Source organism: Homalodisca vitripennis, chromosome 3 (assembly GCF_021130785.1).
Source record: "Homalodisca vitripennis isolate AUS2020 chromosome 3, UT_GWSS_2.1, whole genome shotgun sequence".
In the NCBI taxonomy this organism is placed as follows: domain Eukaryota; kingdom Metazoa; phylum Arthropoda; class Insecta; order Hemiptera; family Cicadellidae; genus Homalodisca; species Homalodisca vitripennis.
In genome coordinates this window covers 163,073,003-163,083,378 of record NC_060209.1, presented here as the reverse complement: position 1 = coordinate 163,083,378, position 10,376 = coordinate 163,073,003, and the positions used below count along the sequence as shown (strand labels likewise).

The following is a 10,376-nucleotide window of genomic DNA, read 5'->3' as shown; positions in this document are numbered from 1 at the left end:
TTAAGCTGAAAAATGAACACTATTACAATTCTTTATAGAATTCTTTAAAACAAGAATTGTTTTAATCAGACTGTTAAATTTAAAATTTGTGAATTCAATGTTAACTAAAACACAAAATAACACAAATAAGTTCCAAATTTGAATATAAAAATAATGTGGCTTTTTTTATTTTATCACTTCATCTACATGTAATAAAATGACTGACGAAACATAAAATATGGAGATAAGTGAGGCAGCATGGTAATATTTAAAGCTCGAATATGGAAAGGAAAAAGAAGCAGAACCGTTCTTTTCGACCTGGGCTGTCATCGTCTGTCCGTCTGTTCAGGATTTACTCAAGATTAGATGTGCTTGGTTAGGTGGCAAATCTGTCAAAAGGGTTTGCCCTTGTGATGAGAAATTTCGTTGAGTTATGAGATTTGATCAATATTTTGGTAGAATACAGTGAAGTATTCTTATAGTGATACAACAAACTCTTATTAATTATGGCAAACTTTTTAATTTATAACAAACTTTTAGTTTATAAATCTAATTGTAATGAAGTACCAAAATTATTAACCAAACTTAATTTTAGATTCTCAGTAGACAGAGTAATTAGGCGATCTTTATCATTGCGCCACAAAGAAAATTGTTATAGAAGTACATCGTACCTACAAATTCACCACAAATATTTAGAGGTAAGTGTAATCTCATGAAATATTAATAGTAGATCTAACAAGAATACCATATTTTTGAGAAGTAGATGGGGTTATATTTACTGTCTGAACTGTTGTAGGTTACTATTATAAACTAGTCTGTCTGGTCCCTTAGATTTATTCTTTATCACACAGAAATCAATTTCCTTGACACACAAATTTTTAAATTTCTAAAAGTTGACATACTAGTACATCACAATCGAATCAGTGAAAGTTATTGATTAGGAATACCTAAACTACCGAATTAAAAACATTCTATAATTATTCTAGTTTTTTATAGTTAATTATTGCCAGTTCTGTCTAATGTAGGCTAGGATTGAATAACAATATTGTCCAATAATAATTCAAACAAAGTAAAATAATTTGTATGACGTTTGAGTAATGGCCACAATTAAAATGGTGATGAACATGCATTATTTGTATCCCAAGCTCTCAAATATGTTTATGCTGAAAAATAGTAAAAAGTAACGAAATGTTACACTGCTTTGTTTCTTATATTTAATAATTACACATAATTTCTTATTCGTGATTAAATTATTACTTTTTTTTAGATATAAAAACAACTGATCTATAAACTGTAATTTGATATGCCTATAATGTAATTCGGTTTCACATTTTAGTTTCGGTAATTTAGATAATCATAAATATCGATTCGATTGTGGCAGTAGCCGCTTATTATTCGGAGCCATAAACTAAGCTAGACAGGGTTAACACTGTCTGAACGACTAGCCAATGTTTTTTTTTTGTTTTAAGTTTGTTGTTACAAGTTTTTGTAACATATAAAGATGGAAGATTTTAAAAATCTTATCATCTTGTCTAATCAATGTTATTTTTTAATATAGGCTACACCTTAATGATTATTATAACTAGCTTCTAAAATCATTAAAAATAGGCTGCAGCAGGTAGCCTACCCTATAATTAAAGAACCTCTTGTTTACCCAACTATAATAGTAGGTCTTAGTTTGGCTGCAGTATAATAAGTATCCGACACTCGAGTGATCAATAATTTTGAATCATTAATTAGAACGATTTAAATTCTGTCAGACATGTTTGTTTACCCTGTTAAGTAATTGTAACTGCGCCAAATTTTGTATAAAGAAATTTGTGTTATTTTATACCATCTAAAATGAATATATTTCTGTGACATAAAACAATAGCTTCACTATAATACACTCTTAAAAGTCAAACCGTGTGTGTGGTACGGATTTGTTTGTTATATGTTATAAATATTATATCTAGGTTGTTTTTTTATTCTCCATAACATTATTAGGCCTACTTTCTATAATGTAATTTGAAATTCGTGATTAAAATATAACCTAATTTGGTATAAGTAGTTGTAGCGAGGATTCTTTACGTATGAATATTGTCGATTCTATAATATTGATCACTCGAGCGTTGGACACTTATTATATTGCAGCCAATACTTTTGAAGAATCACATAGTTTTCATGCTCTCTTAACGGAATTAACAACATCATAGAGTCCTAAAAACTCTTGTCTCCCCAATAGGTAAAGGAATCTGTTATTCCAGCTTTGTGTGTCTATCATAGTGATTGTTAAATTTGTTCTTAAGAACCAGCTAGTAACAGGGTTTTAAATGCCAAAATCAGATGGCAGTAAACATTGGGTTGCAACTACCTATTACATTTAAAGGTACGAACTATTCAGGTCCCATGTCTTTAAAATAATCGTTATGAACCAAACAATGTAGAAGTAATGACTATTGCCAACAATGAAAGGCACTACAATTTCAGGTACAGTTAGGTAAAAGAATAATGGACTTTAACTGGGGTTAGTTTGGATAGACTTTAATAAGCGACCTACACTAGTTATTAAATTGTTTTTATCAAATGAAGAATTTGATATCACAATTTATTTAACTTAACTTATGATTTAAACTTATTAGTTATATTAATGTTTAATATAAAAATGTTACTAATTTATGGCGAATTTGTAAATGGCGATGAATATGAAGAAATTTTGTGAGATAAACAATCGAAAGATGTGAACAGTCAAGAGAAGTTTGAGAAGTGGAATGCCGGCAGACTGTCTAGCAGACCATCTTTGTGATTTTTCATACTGCAAAGAAGTACGCATGTCTGGGAAGAATCCTTTTCTTTATTTCACAAAAGCAGTTACTCACCGCTATCTGGAAAAGCTATAAATACTGTAACGTTTCTCTAATATGTAGGTCAAAAAAAATATTGGTTTTGTTATGTTTTAATGTTAATGCTAAGTTCATTTTATTAAAAATTCTAATGTACTATTTTTGTCATTAATGTATGATTATTATGTAATTTCAAAATTGGATAATATATCAAAATGTTTTTATAACAACAATCCACTAACAAGTGTAGGCCGTTTATTATAGTTTCCCTATTAGTTTATCTAATTAGCATAGTATTTCTTAAAATTGTTCATAAGAACAAAAAGTCTGATGGTTCTGCTGCCCGATAGTAACAACACAAGTCACTAACTAACAATAATTCGGATAGAGCTTAGCTAAAAAATAAAGGAACTAAATACCCTAGGTTGGTTTATATAACTATGACTATGTCTATGTAATACATGTTAATATAATGTATTTCAATACCCTAGTAAAAAATCAAAGTTGATATTGTAATAGTAGAGAATTTTATTTTATTTTTTAGTAACCTGTTTCTCAATTTTTAGAGTCTTGTGTTGGTAGCACTAGTAAAACTTCAAACTGGTTGGTTGTTAACAACCACCCTAAGAGCCACTATGATAGTTCAAGAATCAACCAACCGTGGGCATTTGGTTCCATTATTTTTAGCTAACCTACCTGTATCCAAATGTTCAATGTTCCTTCCGTGATGTTGGCAGCCAATCAGCAATAACTTCAGATTAGTGTGTTCTTATGAACAACTTTAAGGACTACTGTGTTAGTTGGGTAAACAAAACTTAAATAATAGGTTCCTTTGCATAGTATCTACCTGTGACAATCTTCAGTGCCCTGTGGTATCAGCACTTGGTTACAGCGTTTTTACTATTTTTGTGGGGAATAATAACGTTTAGTCAGTCGATCAATATTTGAGACTCTTCTGTTTGACATAAAGCTTGAATAGTACAGCTTAGATGCTTTGACAAATACTTTTTCTTTGAATATCATTTATTGACACAAACTGTACTAACAAAGTATTTGTACAGTAGTTTATCTTAATTTGTTGTGTTATTGGAAAAGACAGATTGCATCTATCTATTTATTTAGCCTACCCTGCTTGCAGCTTGGTCACATAGCAATGTTCTTCATATACTGTCATTTTTTTAGTTTAATGGATAATTTTAGTTCATTTAATGTATAAAGATGAACATATTTATAATCTACTTTTGACCTCTATGATTAGTAATCCTAACATTGGGGTTGCATAATACAAAATATAAAAAAAAATTGTTCTTGTTGTGCATGGGGTGTGTAATAATAAAATATTTACAACACAAAAAACTGTACATTTTGTAAAATAATTAACATTTATACTGTGACATCACTGCCTGATCTTTTGTTTATATGTAATATTTTATATGTAACCATATATATTGATATACGATTATTAATTTTCTAAGGAAAGACCATTTTGGCTTTTGGTGCTTGTTTGTTTTGATTCGGTGTGGATCATTCCATGTGAAATCACCTATAGTAATCCAAGTTTGGTGCATAATTATTTTATATTTTTAATTTTCTTACCTTGTAGTTTATTGATTTACTCTGTAAAAGAACTCAACAATTTTAACAAAATTAGTTTTTAATGGTTCATTAAAATCTTTAGTTTAGTAATAAATAAATTTTGCAAAGGGAGCAAGGTACTTTGGATAGAGGTTATAAAATATGAGAGAATCTGAACACTTATTAAAAGTTGTCATGATCTGATACACAGCACAGCACCGGATTCACACAGCTCCAATCAACAAAAGGGTTGGCACTGAGTATTCATAGTCAATAGGTACTGTGTACACTCTAAAGAGAACTATTCAAATAACCTTATATAGTCACTAGGCCTATCCAGGTTCAAGGGTAAAAATAAAGCGGTGTTTTTGGGTTCCCACAGAACTAATGATGAAAAAAATAATAGGAAAGAACCCTTTACTTTATATTTAGACCCAAAACACTTGAATGTTCACATTTTAGAGACAATGAGAAAGTACGGCACAACATGGGGAAGACTTCTGCACTCAATGCGAACAAAGCAGAATAAGAAGTTACATCTCCATCACATATTACTGATGCCATGAGACTTTGATTGAAAGTGAGTTATCCGCTTTGTATGCTTAAGCGTTGACCATGCTACAAATTTGTGTGACCATCTCGATCATAAACGAGCACAGTAATCGTGTGATTATGTAATAACAGCTGCTCTACCTGGCCAGTATTATAAACAGAATTGTTATGTATGAAAAGTGATATAGTAACATGCACTAATGTGAAATGATCTATTAAATTATGAGTAATATTATGAATATTTTATAGGCTATACTAAGTGAAGGCTGAGTGAGGCAAAAGTTCAATAATAAAAAAAATGACTGGAATAATTTTTCACATTGAGAACTTAGTGATAGGCATAGCCTGTGCCTGATGAATTGATGATTACAATCAACAAAATTTGTGATTATCATTGTTTTACACTAACAAAAACTATTGATTATTTTCCCCCAAATTTCACAGTTTGTGACTGAAGTTGTGGTGGAAAATGCTATATTATTACCACAAATTTTGTACTAGGTGGGTTCTGAAAATCATAATACAATATAACAACAATAAAAAAACAGATACTGGCTGCAATACTGACCTTCCTCGAAGATTTCAGCAAATATTGTCACAAAGTTATTGAGAATATTAATATTGTATTGAGGGATGAGATGAGAATTGGTTGAAGCATGTAAATTGTGAAACTAAAAGACTAGCATTGGAATGGAAACATACAAAGCAGGTGTAAATCAGTGGTTAAAATTGCAGGTGGCACAATTGTAGAGGAATATTTTTTTTAAACTTGTGCGTAATAAGTGTCTTAATTTGAACAATGTTAAAATAGAAAAATTTCTTAAGAATGTACCTTTCAAATGTATATAAGGTATTTGGAGTTTTAATTTTGTTGATTTTTATTTCTTAACGTCTTACCTTTTGAACAGCGTTTGCACACTCTCAAATACTTGTCTTATTAAATGCAGTTCATAAATTGGCTAATATTTCTTTGTGAAGTGACATGTGTTTTTTCTTATTCACCACCAATAAATTTGTTATTAATTTAATACATACAACTATGGTAATTACAATGTTAAAAGAAATGAAATAATCTAGAATATTTAACTCACCTAAGAATAAGAAATAAGAATAACTACTATAAATAATAGTTGTAAATGCTTCAGGATAATTAGAACTGGATAATTTGTATAAAATATAAAGAAGTCACGCAAAGATGCATATCTAAAGTGAGGAAAAGATAAGAAATAAAAAAGGAGACTATCTATAATTATACATGCACCTATTCTATATTATCTGTATGCACCTTATCAATTGAACTATCTATAAGCTTGTTAACTGCAACAAAAGAAAAATTAATCTAAACAATTTTGATGGCATTAGTCTCGTGTTGTCAATAAAGTGGTCTCATACTCGTGATAAACAGTTATTGAACACTTTTTAAAAATCAAACATTTGTGTATTGTTTGTGTATTCATATGATGGTAGCGTAACACTTTAGAAAGTTGGTTTTGAAATTGTTTACTAAGTTATGAGTTGTGAGATAAGGATGGAAATTTCAGATCTGTGAAGAGTGGAGTAGTGTATGATGGGGAGAACTTGGAGACGGAGGTGCAGAAGAAAATGTTCTACAGATCAAGTGGTCTCTTTGGGACAAGACAAGAAGTTTCAGCAGCTGGTGCAATGGATGAAACACAACGGCTGGAGTCAGGTCGGGCGACTCGCTCCCACAGACTTCCCTAGCACTGGCCGGGGACTCAAGGCTCTGCAACACATTTCCAGTGGAGATATCTTGGCCACCATCCCCGGTAAACTTTTAATGACAGTGGAAACTGCATCCAAATCTCTGTTTGGTGACGTGTTCAGAAGAAATAAATTGTTAACTCAACAAGTGCTTGCGGCTCATATTGTGTTTGAAAAGCATCTCGGGGAGAAATCATTTTGGGCAAATTATATTAGTTCCTTGCCGGAGGAAATAAAGACTCCTGTTTTTTCGTCTAGTGCTGAAATTGAAGCCCTTCCAGAACATCTGTCGAGTAAATTGAATACTTATAGAAGTAATGTGTCAGAACTTTTCAGAATGTTAGCGGAATCTATGACGTCTGTTGAGAAATGCTCCCATTGTGATATGTACTTTATCCCAAATCCTTACAGAGGACTGTTTTTTGTGGGCGTGGTTTATAATAAACTCTCGAGCGGTATATATTAGTCCAGAACACAATAGCGACCATGATTTAATACTTTCAGATAAAAATTGTCTAGCTTTAGCTCCTTACTTAGATATGTTCAATCACTCAAATGATGCCAAAGTACAAGCTTTTTTTAATGAACTTGATGGCTCATATCAAATAAGGACTTTAGCACCATACAAGAGATTCAGTCAAGTTTTCATACACTATGGAGATCATTCAAACTTAAAACTCTACTTAGAATACGGGTTTATCATGCCCAAAAATATTCATGATATTCTACCACTAACATTTGATGATGTGTATTCCACTATAATTGGTGTACAACAAAGAAATAACGTTTCTAAGATGACATACTGTTTCTTAAAGTCACACGATTTGTTGAAAAACATACACTTAAGTGCAGATGGCATGTCATGGAGTGCAAAAGCATTGGTATATGTTTTACTTTTTTCAGACAAAATTGACCCGAAAACTATTCAGTTAAAAGTGTATTCTAGTAATTTTACTGAAAGTGAAATGATTGAAATTTTTAAAATTGGAACAATTTTAGTACAGAATAAGCGTGCTCAAGTAAAACTATTGCTTCAGAATATGATTGAAGCAAAAGATACTAAATTCTCTGGCAATGTTTCTGGAAGTTTTATCTTAGCCATTGATCTGTATAATGAATACTTAGAAGTTCTGAGTGAGTGTGAAAAATCATTGACATTATAAGACTGATATTCAGCCTTTGAAAAAGATATTTTTCTTATATATGTGATGAATATTTTAAATGGGTATTTATCGATTTAATTGTTATTTGTGATTGAGAAAACTGTGTAACTAATGTTTAAAACATTTTTTCATGTACATTACATCTTCAGTTTCTTTCACTTCATTTAAGTCCATTACATTAAAATAAAGCAAATTTTCTTCTTTTTTGTTGTAGTAAAATTTATTTACTAATTGAACTATAAATAAAACACATTTTAATAACTGTAATTTTTTTAAATATGTATATACAGTGTGGTCTCTATTTAATTCGTGTAACCCCTTACAAAATATCCTTGTATTGTGATTTAAGGAGAGAACATCAATCATGAACATTCATTGCAACAAATTCCTATATAACAAACATAACCTCTTAGTAACTAATTCTTAATGTTTCCAATCCATTTATTAAATATTTATTAAAAAAAAACTATATGGATTGTAGTGACTTTAGGTATGTCTTGACATGAAACGAATAACATCTATTTCGTACACATTTTTCTGCAGTTTAACACACTCCTGCTCCCAGAGAGATATGTTTGGAATGTTTGGAGACCAATCATTTTGAATGTTCCCATCTATTCTAATCAGCATAGATAGGCAGCCTTAGTTTTTGAATTCCGAACTGATCTTCCAAGGCTTAATTAACAAACTTGATTCGATCTTTGCTTCTTTCATTTAGCAGATTATTTTGTGCAAGATAGACAGATTAAGCGTTTTTTTTTTTTTAATATTTGTATTCAATTCATATTTTGTAATACCTTAAGCATTTAAAAAATTATTGAAAATACAATTTCCATTCATGTACAAAGTATTGTCAGTTTTACATAATTTTGTTTTCAATGCTAATTTAAGAAAAAATGTGATTCACAGTTAAGAAATGCAAATTAGAAAAAAAATGAATAACCAATATTACATATATACCGTTAATATATATTTATATATTTTTAACCAATAGGTTTATAAAATAAAATTTAAAACCCTAAAAATTTTTAGTATGTTTTTGGAGGAATGTTTAGTTTGCAAGTTGAGAATACAATCAGAGGGTTTAAAATGCTATCCCTTATGGTACTTAGCCATATTTAGAAAATATCGTAGCACGTGTGTAATGAGTTGTAATTTAAACAAATTTTAATATAAACACAATCTGTTATTTGTCATATGTCCTAATATTTTTTTTGTAGATTTTAAGTGTTTTAATTAAGAGCTGTGACAGAACAGGAAGCTGTAGAATGTTACTATCCTTATGATAGATGATCTTCTGTGAAGTCATTGTAGTCAGTATTAAAACTTTTATACAAATTATTTTAGTAACAATTAGCAAAAAGTAAGAATGAACTTAGTACATACATTGTAAGTGGAAAATATCCATGTGTTTGTAAATATTCTACCATGTATTATCCTGAAACGTACCCAATTAGTTTTGTTTGCGGTTTAGATTTTGTTGCGGGGTGGATTATTGTGTCAAAATATGATGTGGAGAGAATGTAAGCAGACTAGGATAATATTTTATTTGCCTAATATTTTAATTTTTATATTTTAATTGTATATTTTAAGTCCTTACTTTGCCTAAAAAGCAATATTTGCTTATACTATATAATAAACTGAGTTTATGGAATTGACTTGATGAAATGAAATGAAGAATGTCTGTATTAGAGGTGAAGTATGAGTATTTGTATTTGTGGTACCTATTTTTTTCTGTAATAACAGTAGTAACTATTGTAATTTAACATGATTTTTTCTTGTTTCTGTTTTTAAACCAAATTAAACTAACGGTTATGATATTTTTCTTGTCCAATAATCGATGTAATGAGGTCAAAATAAACAAGATTCTACTTTACCATTATTTTTTAACAACTGACTACTTAGTTACATTTAATGAAACTTTTAAGACGGTTATTTCCGTAACTAATGTTTGTATAAATATATGTATTTTGTTACTCATTTAGCACTCAGTACATAGTGATTTTACTCATAAAATATGTGGATAACTAATCTAGGAATCATAATTTTGTTGTTTAAAACCACGTTATTTACAAATTGTACATGTTATATGTGATATTAAAATGTATATTTTGTTGAGGCATGTGCATGAAGTCTAATTGATGTGCAGAGTACTTAATAATACTGATATTCACAGAACATTAATTATGCAATTTTGATATTAAAATGTAAACATTATTTAATTATAAACTTATTTCAAACTCTGTTTCTAAGTTAGCCTCTATTTTTTTAAATATTTTAAGTGTATGATTGTATTAAGTTACTAGTATCAAGTAAACTTGTGTTTTGATTGAAATATATCATAAGATACAATCTATGTTAATGGTGATCTCTTCTACTACATTAGACAATCTCATTAAACTGCTAACAATCTATATTTTGGTAATCATTGTTAATTATTGTAATTTTATGATTATATATTTATATTTGATGTCTGATTATATTTTTTAATAAAACTGTCCAAAACCGTTTCAGTATATTTTTCTACCTTGTAACGTAACCAAATGGCACATATACTAAAGTG

At 29.7% G+C, this 10,376-nt stretch overlaps 1 protein-coding gene across 1 annotated transcript; it reads left to right on the top strand.

The window, feature by feature from the left end:
* Positions 1 to 290: 290 nt before the first annotated feature.
* LOC124357719 (SET domain-containing protein 4) lies at positions 291 to 10,322 on the top strand. Its single transcript, XM_046809727.1, has 2 exons — positions 291 to 677; positions 6,470 to 10,322. Exon 2 carries the CDS (start codon positions 6,493 to 6,495, stop codon positions 7,114 to 7,116), a length of 624 nt encoding a protein of 207 aa, XP_046665683.1. The 5' UTR covers positions 291 to 677; positions 6,470 to 6,492; the 3' UTR covers positions 7,117 to 10,322.
* The last annotated feature ends 54 nt before the right edge of the window (positions 10,323 to 10,376 follow it).

Coding starts and splice junctions, on each gene's coding strand:
- LOC124357719 (XM_046809727.1), top strand. CDS start 6,493: ATGATGGGGAGAACTTGGAGACGGAGGTGCAGAAGAAAATGTTCTACA.